This window comes from Chlorocebus sabaeus, chromosome 23 (assembly GCF_047675955.1).
Source record: "Chlorocebus sabaeus isolate Y175 chromosome 23, mChlSab1.0.hap1, whole genome shotgun sequence".
NCBI lineage: Eukaryota > Metazoa > Chordata > Mammalia > Primates > Cercopithecidae > Chlorocebus > Chlorocebus sabaeus.
In genome coordinates, this window is record NC_132926.1 from 31687017 (window position 1) to 31702633 (window position 15617).

General features: G+C 51.6%; 1 protein-coding gene across 2 annotated transcripts; it reads left to right on the plus strand.

The window, feature by feature from the left end:
* The first annotated feature begins 3434 nt into the window (after positions 1-3434).
* CD74 (CD74 molecule) lies at positions 3435-14968 on the plus strand. Of its 2 annotated transcripts, XM_008015001.3 has the most exons (9): positions 3435-3721; positions 9345-9517; positions 9709-9782; positions 10341-10403; positions 11489-11584; positions 11888-11975; positions 13303-13494; positions 13992-14054; positions 14368-14968. In XM_008015001.3, the coding sequence occupies exons 1-9, from the start codon at positions 3597-3599 to the stop codon at positions 14376-14378; spliced, it is 885 nt and encodes a 294-aa protein (XP_008013192.1). In that variant the 5' UTR covers positions 3435-3596; the 3' UTR covers positions 14379-14968. The 2 variants fall into 2 exon arrangements, with proteins under 2 accessions (XP_008013192.1, XP_008013194.1); XM_008015003.3 differs by lacking the exon at positions 13303-13494.
* The last annotated feature ends 649 nt before the right edge of the window (positions 14969-15617 follow it).

The following is a 15617-nucleotide window of genomic DNA, read 5'->3' on the forward strand; positions in this document are numbered from 1 at the left end:
CTTCTATTTAGGTGCAATTTTGTATCCTTTTGCATCCCCATTCCTCCCTTCCCCCTACCCTTCGCAGCCTCTAGTATCCTCTGTTCTACTTTTCACTTCTATAAGTTGAACTTATTTTAGCTTCCACATATGAGTTAGAACATTCTGTGTTTAACTTTCTGTTCCTGGCTTATTTCACTTACAAAATGTCTCCAGTTCCATCCAGTTTCATATCTTCAGCATCTTCTATGGTGCGAGGCTCTGGCTAAATGCTTATTTAGTCTAACAACTCTGCAAGGCTAGTATTACCATCCCTACATTACAAAGCAGAAAGCAAAATCAGAAAGGTTGAGGGGCTAGGCATGGTGGCTCACGCCTGTAATCCCAGCACTTTGGGAGGCTGAGGCGGGTGGATCACGAGGTCAGGAGATCGAGACCATCCTGGCTAACACAGTGAAACACCGTCTCTACTAAAAATACAAAAATTTAGCTGGGGTGGTGGCGGGCACCTGTAGTCCCAGCTACTCGGGAGGCTGAGGCAGGAGGATGGTGTGAATCCGGGAGGTGGAGCTTGCAGTGAGCCAAGATCATGCCACTGTACTCCAGCCTGGGCAACAGAGCCAGACTCCGTCTTAAAAAAAAAAAAAAAAAGAGAAAGAAAGAAAGGTTGAGGGACTGGCTCAGGGACTCACATGCCTAGGATGTTTCTGACTTGGGATTTGAACTCAGGTCTGGCCACGTCAAAGGCCATGTCTGCTCTTCTCTCTCCTCCCAAAATACATATACTATCTCCTTTGACTCTTGAAATCCAAGTCTCATTGAACCTTCGAACCACAAAGTCTTAATTTACAAAAAAAATCTATTAATGCAAATTGTAAAGCACACGCAATACATAAAGATTAATAAAACAAATACGGCATATGAAAGGAAACTTGTTTTGCTACACTCACAGCACTTCTGACACCAAATGTGTGGATTTTTTCTACACCAAAAACCAATGTTCTAACTCTCTGGACACCAGCTGGGCATCCTACAATTCAATTCCATTCAGACACTATCTACCTGGGGTTAGCATCTGAATCCATAGGTTGAGGGCTCAGTCAGACAAGACTCATCCACTTCAGATGCCAAACGCAAGTCCCGGGCCTCCAGTACTTCTGATGACTTGGCTACAAATTGGGAGTTCCCACAACTCCCTCTTCATACTTGACAAATGGCTATAATGGCTCACAGAACTGAGAAGCACTTTACTTACTATTACCAGTTTATTATAAAGGATACAGACGAGCAGCTGATGAAGAGGTCCATAGTGTACAGCTTGCGGGAGGGGTCCTGAACACAGGAGCCTCTCTGTCCCTGTCCTTGTGGAGTCGGGGTGCACCACCCTCCTGGCACAGGGATGTGTTCGTCTACTTGAAAGCTCTCCAAACCTAGTTGTTTGGGATTTTATGCAAGTTCCATTATGTAGACATGGTTGCTTACACCACGGATTGAGCTCAGCCTCCAACCCCTCTCTCCTCTCTGGAAGTCGGGGTGGGGTGGGTGGGGGTGAGGTGTGAAAGTCCCAACCCTCTCCTCACATGGCACCCAGCCCCCATCTGAAGCAATCTAGGGCCTTTCAGTCACCAGCATTTCCTGAATATATAAAAAAAGACATTGTTCTCACTCTGGGGATACTTTATTTTTGAGACGGAGTCTCGCTCTGTTGCCCAGGCTGAAGTGCAGTGGCGCCATCTCACACCTCCGCCTCCAGGGTTCAAGCGACTCTCCTGCCTCAATTTCTTGAGTAGCTGCAACTACAGGCACACACCAACATGTCCGGCTAATTTTTGTGTTTTTAGTAGCGGGCTTTCACTATGTTGGCCAGGCTGGTCTCGAGCTCCTGACCTCGTGATACACCTGCCTCGACCTCCCAAAGTGCTGGGATTACAGGTGTAAGCCACCATGTCTGGTCTTTTTTTTGTTTGTTTGCTTGTTTCTGTTTTTCAGACAGAGTCTTGCTCTGTCACCCAGGCTGGAGTGCGGTGGTGCATTCTGGGCTCACTGCAGCCTCCACCTCCCAGGTTCAAGCAATTCCCCTGCCTCAGCCTCCCAAGTAGCTGGGATTACAGGCATGTGCCACCACACCTGGCTAATTTTTATATTTTTTGTAGAGACAGGGTTTCACCATGTTGACCAGGCAAGTCTCGAACTCCTGATCTCAAGTGATCTTCTACCCTCAGACTCCCAAAGTGCTGGGATTACAGGTGTGAGCCACCACACCCAGCCTTATTCTGGAGATTCTATGGTTCTTAGTGGTCCTTGCGTCCGGAACCAGGGACAGAGACCAGAGACGTTTTTCACTATGTCACAGCGCAGGAGCCTTGTCAACACAGTCCCATCCCCCCCAGGCACCCTTTCCCAGGCCCTCTTGCCTCCCAGCACAGGCCCCCATTCTCCTGGATCTGAACCACACAAGGAGGCAGAAGGGTACAGTGGTTAAAAACGCAGGCTCCACCACTTTCTGGAGATGTGATCCTGTACAACAGCCCCCGTGTCCCTATCTGTAAATGGAGATGATGAAACCCTCCTCAAAGGGCCTCTGTAAAGATCACAGGAAACAAAGCATGGACAATGTGCCTGGCACGAAGGAAGCCTTAGTAAGTGGAGGAAAGTCTGAGTGCCGGAGCCTTAAAACCATGGACTGTCAGGTTTGAAGGAAACCCAAATATTCTTCTTTAAAGCCCTGTGGATTTTAGTTAAAGGTAAAAGGTTAAAACCCAGGAGTACCCTCTGCCCCTCCTCTCTGCCTTGATCAGTTCAGAAGCAGAGCTCAGAGGATCCTGGATCAGACTTGACTCTTTCCACACATTTATCTTCCTACACTTCCAGCCCTTTGGAACCCTGAAGATACCCTCTTCTCTGTCCTGTCACTCTATGGGACTTATGGCTCTTTGTTAAAATACTATTTAAGCAAGGCCTCTAAACCACTGCCTTGAGAGAGAAATACTTCTCAACTGAGGCCGCTACTGCATAATGGGTTCAGCATGTGTTAATAAACTTTGGCTGGTTTTTCTTTTGTTAACTTGACTTTTGTTTTCAGGGGAGTATCTCAACTTAAGAACCTAAACAGGGAAAGAAAAGAAATGTTTTCACCCCTGCAGGTAGTCCAAACTTCCTCCCGCATGTTTGAGACGACATAATGGAGGCCAGAGAAGAGGACTTGTCTGAGCTCTCTGAAGGTGTACAGCCCCTTTCTGCACCCACTCATCTGTGGGTGAGAAGGGGAGACAAACAAAGGTGTCTTCTGATTCAAAGTGCTTTCCTGTCTAGGGAGTGGACATATGCCTGTTTCTTCAAACATTCAAAGAGCCTTATGAATCCAAAGGCCTGCCCAGAAACAAGTGATGAGGGCCCTGGACAGCCAATGGGATCGTGTTGGCCTTTCTACCTGCCTGGGGAGCCCCCCCGCCCCATATCCTGCCCCTCAAAAGGCAGCTTCACCAAAATGGGGTATTTCCAGCCTTTGTAGCTTTCACTTCCACATCTACCAAGTGGGCGGAGTGGCCTCCTGTGGACGAATCAGATTCCTCTCCAGCACCAACTTTAAGAGGTGAGCCAGGGGTTCAGGGTCCCAGATGTACAGGAGCAGCAGGAGGAGCTGTCAGGAAGATCAGAAGCCAGTCATGGATGACCAGCGCGACCTGATCTCCAACAATGAGCAACTGCCCATGCTGGGCCGGCGCCCTGGAACCCCGGAGAGGTACGTGTGAGCACCAGGAAAGGGCACACAAATCCTGGACTGCAGAGCTGTGCGCATGTGCTGGGAAGAAGCACTGGCTGGGAGTCACAGGAAAGAGGGATTCAGGCTCTGACTCTAACATTGACTTTTTGGGTGATTTTGAGCAAGTCTTTGGCCTGCTTTGGGCTCCGGCTCCCTCTCTTGTCAAATGAAGGGGTTCCTTTAAGAGCAAGAGTTTGTAACTTTCCTTGCATCAGACCCCCTCCTTCTGAAAAGCAGAAGAGAGCCTGGGTTCTCTCCCTAGAGTTTCACATGCTATCCAGGGGCTTTGAGACCCCACTGAAGCTGGGCTGTGAATGCTAGGTTAAAGGCCTTGGACCAGGCTGCACATGGCGGCTCTCGCCTGTAATCCCAGCACTTTGGGAGGTTGAGGCAGGCAGATTAGCTGAGGCCAGGAGTTCCAGACCAGCCTGGCCAACATGTTGAAACCCTGTCTCTACTAAAAATACAAAAATTAGCCAGGCATGGTGGTATACACCTGTAGTCCCAGCTACTTGGGACGTTGAGGCATGAGAATTACTTGAACCTGGGAGGCAGAGGTTACAGTGAGCCAAGATCGTGCCACTGTACCCCACCCTGGGCAACAGAGTGACACTCTGTCTCAAAAAAATAAATAAATAAAATAAAATAAAATAAAATAAAAATAAAGACCTTGGACCAGATTTTGAAAATGTTCAAGATCCCAGTGGAGAAACAGAGTTTCTAAAAGAGGATGGTAGAAGCAGTTCTTCACAGAGGAGTTCCCTCCTAATTACCACGGATCAGGGGAATGATAGTTGCAGGTGTCTACAGAGTAGATGGAGACGTTCTGCCACCACAGGGGGGATTGTGAGATGTTGGGGGCAGGCAAGAAAGGAGGGGCAGGCTTTGGTTAAATTTCTGGAGGGGGCTCAGGGTTGATGTCCTTGCCTGTGCCCCTCTCCCTTGCAGCCAGAGGCCAGCACAGCCATCCAGAGGACCCCAGGTCCCACTTCCCAGCCCCAAAATAGCCTCACCCATGTGTTTCCCTCAAAAAGGGCTAGAAGGCTGTTACCCCAATGGCCCTGCTACTCCAATATTCAAAAAGTAATTTGCAATCTACAGGGACTTACAGCTAGGTGTGATGTCCGCTGTTGCCAGGCAGAAAGGGGTTTGGGAGAGCCCTGCAGAGATGTTATGACAAGCTATGTTCTGGGGAACAAGGTAACCCACTGCAGACCATTAGAGCTGTGGCCCGTGAAAACCCCAGGGAATCCCATGGCAAGGAGGGCAGACTCTTTTGTGAGGAATGGATTCTGGTCTAGGCCACGCATGACCTTGGATAAATCACTGCCTCTCCCTGAGTCTGAGTAATAATATAATAGCCACAATAGTTCTCATCCACTGTGTACCTGTCACCAGGCCTCAGCCACTGTTAGTTAGTACTATGATTATTTGCAGGGCACATATGTAAGGGCTAAACTCAATTTTAATTCTTACAGTCACCCTATGAATCAGGTACTTTTGTTGTCCCTTTTTACAGAAGAGGAAATTGAGGCTCACATTGGTAAGTGACTTACCCAAGAAATCATAGCTAGTGAGTGGTTGGAGGCAGAATTTGAACCAGGACTAGTCTGACATCAAAGTGTGAGCTCACTCCTCCATCTGGCCCCCTTTCAGAGGTGCATTTTGTGGGGAGGGGAGGTGGGACCCCTCTGAGCTCCAACCACTCAGTGATTTACAGACCTAGTTGGGCTCAGTGTTCAGAGTGCATGTCCCCTTGTCTAATCCTTGCCTAGTTTTCCCTTTATTCAGTTACTGCTTCTAAAGCTGGCCATGTGTGCTTAGGCCATTCCAGACTGGAGCCTGTTTTGGAGGCTTTTCTGAATGCTTCTGCCTGGCAACATCTGTGTCATGATTCCTGCTAGCTCTGGTTGGCTCCTGACTTTGGCTTTTATTTTTATTTTATTTTTTTTTTTAAATTGCAGAAGAAGGTAGTATAAATGAGGAAATAAAGAGGGGGGGTGACAAGAGTTGGCACTCTACCAGAACCAGGGGACAGGCGTTCAAGATGCATAAAGAGGAAGAAAAGCAGATGCTAAACTTAACTACAAACTCCCTGAGAATCGCACTGAGTGTAATTTATTTATAGAGTGCTAACAATGTGCTAGGTGTGGAGCCAAGAGCTTTACCCTCATCATCTTATTGAACGTAACAGCCTTGGAGCAGATGTTTTACCCGATTTTACTCACACAGAGGGTAAAGCAACTTAGATGGTCCCAGAACTAACGGACTCCAGAGCCAGGATTCCAATCCAGGTTATGTGGTCTCGTCTTCAGGGTGAATCTCAAGATTCTTAGGCCTCCTGAGGAACTGTGGGGCAGACAGGGGAAGGTACTTTCCCATGTCGCGTGTGGGAGGTAGAGCTGGGGCTAGAATTGGGTGTGGGGTTGCAGAAGCACTGAGCAGGTGGAGGATGAGGCTGGAGAGCCTGAACCCAGGCCAGGCTACCTCTGTTCCTTGGTAAGGCCAAGAAGTAGAATTTGTTTTCCCTTCCTGTCTGGTCTCCCCACTTTCCCCCCCGTGTCGGGTTTTTGCTGTTTCCTTCTAGAATAACTCTCTCTTGGGCGGGGCCTTACCCCAGAAAGCACAGACTGACACGCAGTAAGCCAATGAGAATGAGCCAGTCTGTGATGTCATCAGTTACTAGGCAGAAGGGACTCCTGGAGCTTCCTAAACCATCCTTGCTGGTTGCTGGAGTAGGCAGGGTGCAGCCTCATCCTGGCAGTCCGCAATGGGTCTGTCTTAGTCCATTTTGTGCCGCTTTAACAGAATACAACAGACTGTGTAATTTACAAAAACAAACAAACAAACAAACAAACAAACAAACAAAAAACACCCAGAAATTTATTTCTCACAGTTCTGGAGCGGCTTTCTTTTTTTTGTTTTTGTTTTGTTATGTTTTTTGAGATAGAGTCTCACTCTATCCCCCAGGATGGAGTGCACTGGCACAATCTCAGCTCACTTTATATATATACACACACACACATATATATTTTTCTTTTTTGAGATGGAATCTCACTCTGTTGCCCAGGCTGGAGTTCAATGACATGATCTCAGCTCACTGCAACCTCCACCTTCCAGGTTCAAGTGATTCTCCTGCCTCAGCCTCCCGAGTAGCTGGGATTACAGGTGCTCACCACCACGCCCGGCTAATTTTTGTATTTTTGGTAGAGACGGGGTTTCACCAATGTTGGTCAGGCTGGCCTGGAACTCTTGTCCTCAGGTGATCCACCCGCCTTGGCCTCCCAAAGTGCTGAGATTACAGGTGTGAGCCACCGCACCTGGCCCACGCCCGGCTAACTTCTGTATTTTTAGTAGAGTCAGGGTTTCACCATGTTGGCCAGGCTGGTCTCGAACTCCTGACCTCTGGTGATCTGCCTGTCTCTGCCTCCTAAAGTGGGATTACAGGTGTGAGCCACCGCACCCGGCCTAGCTTGCTTGCCTTCCTTCCTTCCTTCCCTCCCTCCCTCTTTCTTTTCTTTTTTTTTTTGAGACGGAGTCTTGCTCTGTCGCCCAGGCTGGAGTGCAGTGGCCGGATCTCAGCTCACTGCAAGCTCCGCCTCCCAGGTTCACGCCATTCTCCTGCCTCAGCCTCCTGAGTAGCTGGGACTACAGGCGCCCGCCACCATGCCCGGCTAATTTTTTGTATTTTTAGTAGAGACGGGGTTTCACCGTGTTAGCCAGGATGGTCTCGATCTCCTGACCTTGTGATCCACCCGTCTCGGCCTCCCAAAGTGCTGGGATTACAGGCTTGAGCCACCACGCCCGGCCTCTTTTTTTTCTTTTCTTTTCTTTGAGGCAGAGTCTCCTTCTGTCACCCAGGCTGGAGTGCAGTGGCGCGATCTCAGCTCACTGCAACCTCCCCGCCTCCCGGGTTCAAGTAATTCTGCCACCTCAGCCTCCCGACTAGCTGGGACTAGAGGTGCACACCACCATGCCTGGCTAAGTTTTTTGTATTTTTTGTAGACAGGATTTCGCCATGTTGGCCAGACTGGTCTCGAACTCCTGGCCGCAAGTGATCCACCCACCTCGGCCTCCCAAAGTGCTGGAATTACAGGCATGAGTCACCACGCCCAGCCTGGTGAGGGGCTTCCTTGATGTGTCCTCACATGGTGGAAGGCAGAAGGGCAAGACAGAACCAACTCCTTCCGTCAAGCCCTCTTACAGGGCACCTAATCCCATTCATGAGGGAGAAGACCTTGTGGCCGGATCACCTCCCAACACCTTCATGTTGGCAACACCTAGACTAGGGTCCTAGTAGTCCCACCCCTGGGGTTGTCAAAGAACAGATCAGAAACTCCCAGGGTGCAGGGGCAGGATCCTTACATCCCCTGTAGTGTAACATATGCATGCACCCCCAAAATCGCATCCAAGGCCCACAGATACAAGGGCTCGCTGAGGTCTGAGGGTCTGGATGGTGAGTCTAGGGAGCATGAGAAATTCATCCAGGCCACACAGGCTTAGGCACCTATACTCCTGCCCATTCCCTGCAGGGTGGATATTACCATTTGAAATACTTTGACCCTTGTATTGAGTTCTTGCTTAAAAGAAGAAACCCGCTGGGCGCGGTGGCTCACGCCTGTAATCCCAGCTCTCAGGGAGGCAGAGGCGGGAGGATAGCTTGAGCCCAGGAGTTCGAGACCTGCCTGGGTAATACAGCGAGACCCCGTTCTCCACAAAAAGGAAAAAAAAAAAAAAAAGACAAAAAAAAGAAGAAACCCACCAAATTCTAGAATCGCAGAGGTGGGGGCACCTATGTGACAAATGAGGGAACAGAGGCACAGAGACTGGCAGGGACATGCTCAAAGACATGGAGAGCCTGGGCAGAGGATGGTCCCAGAGTGGGTGGTTCCTGGCCCTGCTTCAGCCTGACATTGTCCAAGGCTCCCCCAACCCACTCCTAAAATGGCCAGGCCCCACTTCTTCTCAGGTGGGCCACATTTTCTGCTGTCCTGGTCCCACTTCCTTTCCTTTTCTCCTTAAATCTGATTTCACTGTGAGGGTGGGAGGTTGAGCAGAGGGGTGAAAACTCCCTTCCCTTTACTTGGTAAGCACATACAATCTTTTTTTTTTTTTTTTTGTCAATTAAAACAAATAACATACTTGGTTGATCCTGCCAGCAGAAAAACAAAACAAAACAAAACAAAAACCAAACCCGTTCCCCTTGAGGGCAGCCCCGATCCTCGGGAGATCTGCATGGCAAAGGGAGCCTGGGGAGAACCCCCCCACCTCAACCCCTCATCGCACAGGCAGGACACCAAGGTCCAGAGAGGACAAGGAGCATGCCTCTTTGCTCTTCTCTGTTCAAGTCAGGCCCGTGGCAGCTGCAGGGTCTCTGCCAGGGAGGACTTCAGGCACATCGATGGTTGGAAGGAGGGGCAGGACGAGGTCTTCAAGCTGCATTTCCATAGCCAGCTTATTATTTGTGCTTCAAGTGCATTGTTTGTTAGGGGTGGCTTAGGGGGCTGATAGAGATGGGGGTATACATTTCCCCATTCCTAGCCAGCCCTTGGGGAGAACCACTGTGGATCCTCCTCTGACCTATCCTCCCCACCTCCCACAGCAAGTGCAGCCGTGGAGCCCTGTACACAGGCTTTTCCATCCTGGTGACTCTGCTTCTGGCTGGCCAGGCCACCACCGCCTACTTCCTGTACCAGCAGCAGGGCCGGCTGGACAAACTGACAGTCACCACCCAGAACCTGCAGCTGGAGAACCTGCGCATGAAGCTTCCCAAGCGTGCGTGCACCCCTACGTCCTGACACCCCCCACCTCCCACTGTCGCTCACCTCAGAGACCCCCATCCCTGCACCCAGCTGGGTCCACTGTCCTCTCCCTCTGGTTTGGAATTCCAGCCCTTCCTCATCTGGGTCTGATACCCTCCTCCCTGGGCACCGGGGCCACACTTATCCTCGTTCCTGTCCCCACAGCTCCCAAGCCTGTGAGCAAGATGCGCATGGCAACCCCGCTGCTGATGCAGGCGCTACCCATGGGAGCCCAGGGGGTAAGGACAGCCCCAGGGTGGTGGGAGGGGCAAGGTTATCCTACCTGGATGGAGGACAGTGCCAAGGGAAGGGGCAGGGAGGAGAGCCCAGCTGGGGAGGGGTCCTGACTGCTGCGGGAGGCACAGTGCCTGTCTCAGGAAGAATAGGGCTCCCAGGTGTGGAGGGCACAGGTGAAGAGTCTCTTGGCACCATCCCTGGGAGGAAGGCTCAGCCCTCTACAGTTTACAAAGTGCTTCTCATTTCCTATAGTATCTTACTGTACTCTCCCATTCTCAAAGACCTTGCTATCATGCATTGACAGTATTTATATTCACAATACTGTGCTGTGGACAAAACCCTAGGCAGGAAAGCTTATGCCAGTTTGACCAATGAGGACATTGAGGCAGAAAGCTAAAGTGAGTTGCTAGAGCTCTCGTGTTTGGAGGTGGCAGAGATGGAACCATTGACCAAGTGCCTGGGATTCCAGTCTCTTACCTAGATCCCAGCAACTGGCTCCTGCTCCACACCCCCTGCTCCAGGGACCAGCGCTGGTAACTTTCTGTTCCTTCCTCCCACAGCCCATGCAGAATGCCACCAAGTATGGCAACATGACGGAGGACCATGTGATGCACCTGCTCCAGGTGAATGCAGGGAGCTAGCCGGGTGGCCCTGCCTGCCCACCCAGGACCCTGGCCAGGTCGAGCTCCAAGGCCTGTATACCTGGTTCATGGCAGATTTTCAACATGTACTCTCCGGATTACTGAATACAAGGGTGACCCTTAAATGTTATATGTAGTCCGGCCTCTCCGCATTTTAGAGATAAACAGGCTCGGCTGGGCGCAGTGGCTCATAACTGTAATCCCAGCACTTTGGGAGGCCGAGGTGGGTGGATCACCTGAGGTCAGGGGTTCGAGACCAGCCTGGCCAACATAGTGAAAGTCTATACTAAAAATACAAAAATTAGCCGGGCGTGGTGGCAGGCACCTGTAATCCCAGTTACTTGTAATCCCAGCTACTCAGGTTAAGGCAGGAGAATCACTTTAATCCGGGAAGTGCAGTGAGTCGAGATCATCACACCATTGCACTCTAGCCTGGGTGACAGAGTGAGACTCCATCTCAAAAAAATAAAAATAAAAATAAAAAAGGAAACTGAGGCTCAAAGCTTGGAAGTGACTTGCTCAAGATACCCGTAGTTTTGGTTTTTCCTCCCCAAATTTGTACTGCATGTCTATTCTGTGCCAGCATTGTGCAAGGCTCTGGGCCCACAATGGGGAGCAATTGGACCCAGCTCCTGAAGCCATGGGGATCCCAGGCTAGTGTGGGAGACAGACAAGTGACCAGGTGATGACAAGTGCAGGGGGCTTTGTGAAGAAAGAGGCAGAGGACTCGGCCTAGCTGGGGGCAGTCAAGGTTGGGTCCTCACCTTCTGAAGCAGGTGAGACCTGAAAGCTGAGCAGCCATCCACAGGGAGGACACTGGGGCTTGTTGGTAGAGCTTGCCTGGAGTCTGGAACTGGACTCGCAACCCTGCAGTCTTGTAGCTGAACAGCTGGATTGCCCTTACCCCTTCCCTCTCCTCCCATCATGGCTGAAGTCCAGGGTTTAGGCTTGGTGCGGCTCTGGTCCATTCCTCAGAATGGAAGACCAAGGGAACATGGGCTACACATTTCACACTGCCTGCCAGGGAGCCCTTTTTGAACCATCCTTCCTGCTCTGCCACCCTGTAGAATGCTGACCCCCTGAAGGTGTACCCGCCGCTGAAGGGGAGCTTCCCGGAGAACCTGAGACACCTTAAGAGCACCATGGAGACCTTGGACTGGAAGGTCAGCGGGTTTCCCTGCTTGGGAACTCTTTCCTCCAATGTCTAGGGCAGGGCTGGGAGAGGTGGGGTGAGGGTGGGCGGGGAAGGCCATTCTCAGGAAGCTGAAGGGGTTTCCCAGCACTTCCAAAACCTGGAGGCTTCAGTGTGTGGGGCTCAGCCCCATGGGCCTTTAAGAGGCTGCCGCTGGACCCGGGTGTCGGGGCCCTATTTGGCCCTGCATGTTTCTGTCCCCAGGGGCAAAGCCAGGCAGTGTAGGGGCTTGGTGGTGGCTATTGAACCTGACCTCCACCTCTATCCCTATTAGGTCTTTGAGAGCTGGATGCACCATTGGCTCTTGTTTGAAATGAGCAAGCACTCCTTGGAGCAAAAGCCCACTGAGGCTCCACCAAAAGGTACAGGGAGTCGGAGCTTTAGGGTGCGAGGGCTTCTCGACCCTCGGGGCTCTCCTGGAGCTGCTGAGGCTGGGGCCTCCAGCACTCCCTGGTCCCAGCGCCGCGGAATCTCCCATCCTCTCAGCTCTCACTTCTCTCTCCTGTCTGTTCCTTCTTGGTTTGGCTGTCCCCCGCCCCCGACTCATCCCCATCTTGTGTAAGGGTTCCTAAGGGCCCATAGAGGCCTGTCACCACAGGGTACAGGTGACCTTTCTCACGGAGGATGGTACAGCACAGGGGGCCTGGGGCAGAACCCGCCCGAAACACTGCAGGAAGGAATCCTTGTAATGACCTTGCCCCAGCGCTGCCCACAACCCAGTGAGGGCGCCAAGGTCACAGCTGCTGCCAAGAGAGCTCTGGGCATTTCCCACCTCATGGACAACGCAGACTAGGATGTTTTTAGCCCCAAAGCCAGAATGCTGTTTCTATCCTGGTGTTGTCTCTAATTTGCTATGTCCCCTCTGGGATTCAGGGTCTTGAAGTAGAAGGTCAAAGGGCCACCCTGGCCAGGCCCTCAGTTTCTGCATCAGATTCATAGAAGGCACCTTCCATGCTACCTCCAACAACTCCTAGCTGATGCTTAAACCCCTCTAAGACATCTCCAACACACGGTAACCCCCATTTCTCTGCTTGGGAACTCTCAGCAACAGGAAGCTTAGACTTACCAAGGAGCCCATCGCTTTTCTCTAGAATCAGAATCGAAGTGCAATTCCAAACTGTAATGGTCTTTTTTTTTTTTTTTGAGATGGAGTCTGGCTCTGTCGCCCAGGCTGGAGTGCAGCGGTGCGATCTCAGCTCACTGCAACCTCAGCCTCCTGGGTTCGAGCAATTCTCCTGCCTCAGCCTCCTGAGTAGCTGGGATTACAGGCATGCACCACCACGCCCAGCTAATTTTTGTATTTTTAGTAGAGACGGGGTTTCACCATGTTGGCCAGGCTGGTCTCGAACTCCTGACCTCAAGTGACCTGCCCACCTCGGCCTCCCAAAGTGCTGGGATTATAGGCATGAGCCACTGTGCCCGGCCCAAAACTGTAATGGGCTTTGAGTGTCAGAAGAAACCATCAACTTCTGAGGTGAACTGGACACATGGCCATTCACTTCCTTTTTGCTCTCAGACCTTGTTGGTCTAGGGCTCAGTTTTCCCATCCGTGTGATGGCTGGAGTGAGTAAAGCCACTTGGGAAGAAGGCATTAGGCCCACAGCAGTTGTGTGTGGGTCTCTAGCTTTGCTCAGACCCTGGTTCAGAGCTCACTCACTCACTGTGTCCTCATCATGCCTGTCGCTTCAGTACTGACCAAGTGCCAGGAAGAGGTCAGCCGCATCCCTGCTGTCCACCCGGGTACATTCAGGCCCAAGTGCGACGAGAACGGCAACTATCTGCCGCTCCAGTGCTATGGGAGCACCGGCTATTGCTGGTGTGTCTTCCCCAACGGCACGGAGGTCCCCAACACCAGAAGCCGCGGGCACCAGAACTGTAGTGGTAAGCAGTCGCATTGTGCCAGTGTCAGAGGACCAGGAAGGACTAGGAAGGTTGAGGGGCAAGAGGTCCCCTCTGAAGCTCATGGGGCCAGGACACCCGGGATGGCAGTTCCTGGGGGCAGTGACGTAGTCATGCATCCAGCCCCTTATCCATCCACCCATCTGTGTGTTCCTATTTGTCCATTTGTCATCTCTCCTCTTACATCCACTCATCTATTTGTTCACTTATCTGCCAGTCCTTTCATCTGTGAATTTCATCCATCCATGCACCATCCTCTAGCAAGCAGGAGTCCTACAGGCCCACTCATCTCATTTCATCACCCTCTTCTCACTCAAGCCCCCATTATACCTCTTCGTTGCTGCTTGCAGCTGTCCTTCCCTGGGCACCTGCTTTCCCAGGCACTAAGCCTGCGGCTAGGTGGGAAGCACTGCCCTCAGGTGTCTTGGGTCAGGTAGGCTGCACTTCAAGTGACAAATGGACTTGCTGCTCCTTTGCAGAGTCACTGGAACTGGAGGACCCGTCTTCCGGGCTGGGTGTGACCAAGCAGGATCTGGGCCCAGGTAAAGGCCTTGCAGAGGGGCATCTGGTCACCAGCAGCTCATCCCCGGCGGGGTCAGCTCCTTTGTGGGCAGGTGAAGGAGTGTGATGCTGGGCCACTCTCCAACATCCCTGGAATGTCCATTTCACAGATGGAGGAACAGGGTTGGGGGGCTGTGGGGAGTTATACAAATCCATGATGGTCATTACTTGGACCCAAGCAGGGGGCAGGGGAGGGTGGGCAGTCCTCAACGGCTCTGCAGGTCCAGGATGTTAGGAAGGGGCAGGGACAACAAATGCGTGACCCCAACCTCAACCTGCTGCTTCTTTCTCCAGTCCCCATGTGAAGCAGCAGAGGCGGTCTTCAACATCCTGCCAGCCCCGCACAGCTACAGCTTTCTTGCTCCCTTCGGCCCCCAGCCCCTCCCCCATCTCCCACCCTGTACCTCATCCCATGAGACCCTGGTGCCTGGTTCTTCATCACCCTTGGAAACGAAAAACCAAGTCGGAACAGCAGATAACAATGCAGCAAGGCCCTGCTGCGCAACTCCATCTGTCAACAGGGGCATGAGGTCCCAGGAGGTGGCCAAAAGCTAGACGGAACCCCATTCCTGACATCACGGCAGCCTCCAACACAAGGCTCTGATATCTGGGCTCATGGACAAGGTGGGAAGGCACAGGAAGAAGGGATAACCCTACCCCCAGGCTGGACAGGCTGACTGTCCTTTCCCCTCTGGCCTTTGGCCTCGGCTTTTCTAGCCTATTTACCCGCAGGCTGAGCCACTCTTTTCCCTTTCCCCAGCATCACTCCCCAAGGAAGAGCCAAGATTTTCCACCCATAATCCTTTCTGCTGACCCCTAGTTCTCTCTGCTCAGCCAAGCTTTTATGAGCTCTCAGGGCCATGGTTCATGTTAGAATAAAAGGTAGTAAGTAGAACACTCTGGCTCCTGGCTCTTCTGTTGGGATCTAGTTCATTTATCCTAAAGAGGTAACTAAAGATGCTAAATCCAGTCACTTAGGTGGGAGAATGCAGCCCAAGGAACCCAGAGATGCCTGGGGGGCCTGCAGTCTTTGGACACAGACATACTTGATAACATGTTTCACACACACGAACACTCTTTACTTCCAAAAAGAAATAGGCTCTTGCCTAGTTTAAGCACAAGCTCTTCTTGGTACAGCTTTCATTTTCCTATGTCCCCAATTTCATTTCTATACTAAGAACAGTGCGAATGTGATGACAGATGGCAACCAAAACAGGGCCTCCGTGTCAGGATGGACAGGAAGTAGGGGACTGTGGAAGACTGGGCGCCCATGCCCTACCTAAGGGGCTGACTGCTACTCAGCTCTATCTGGTTGCTGCCAGGAGGGAGCACAGCCCCCATTGCCAGATGTTGTCTTTTTAAGAGGAGCCAGAAATCAAGAACTGCCATGCAATCACCCCGTGTTTAATTTTGAAGTCTTGCTGTGGGTCAAACAAGGCTCAATGAGGACACTACTCTGTAGTTCTGTTCTAGAGCAACATGCTTCACAGGAGAGGCCAGACGGGGGAGGGTCTGGCCCCGGGCCCCGAGTCAAGGGTGCAGCT

Coding starts and splice junctions, on each gene's coding strand:
- CD74 (XM_008015001.3), top strand. CDS start 3,597: ATGTACAGGAGCAGCAGGAGGAGCTGTCAGGAAGATCAGAAGCCAGTC. Junction 9,783..10,340: donor TACCCATGGGAGCCCAGGGG/GTAAGGACAGCC, acceptor TTCCTCCCACAG/CCCATGCAGAATGCCACCAA. Junction 11,976..13,302: donor CACTGAGGCTCCACCAAAAG/GTACAGGGAGTC, acceptor CTGTCGCTTCAG/TACTGACCAAGTGCCAGGAA.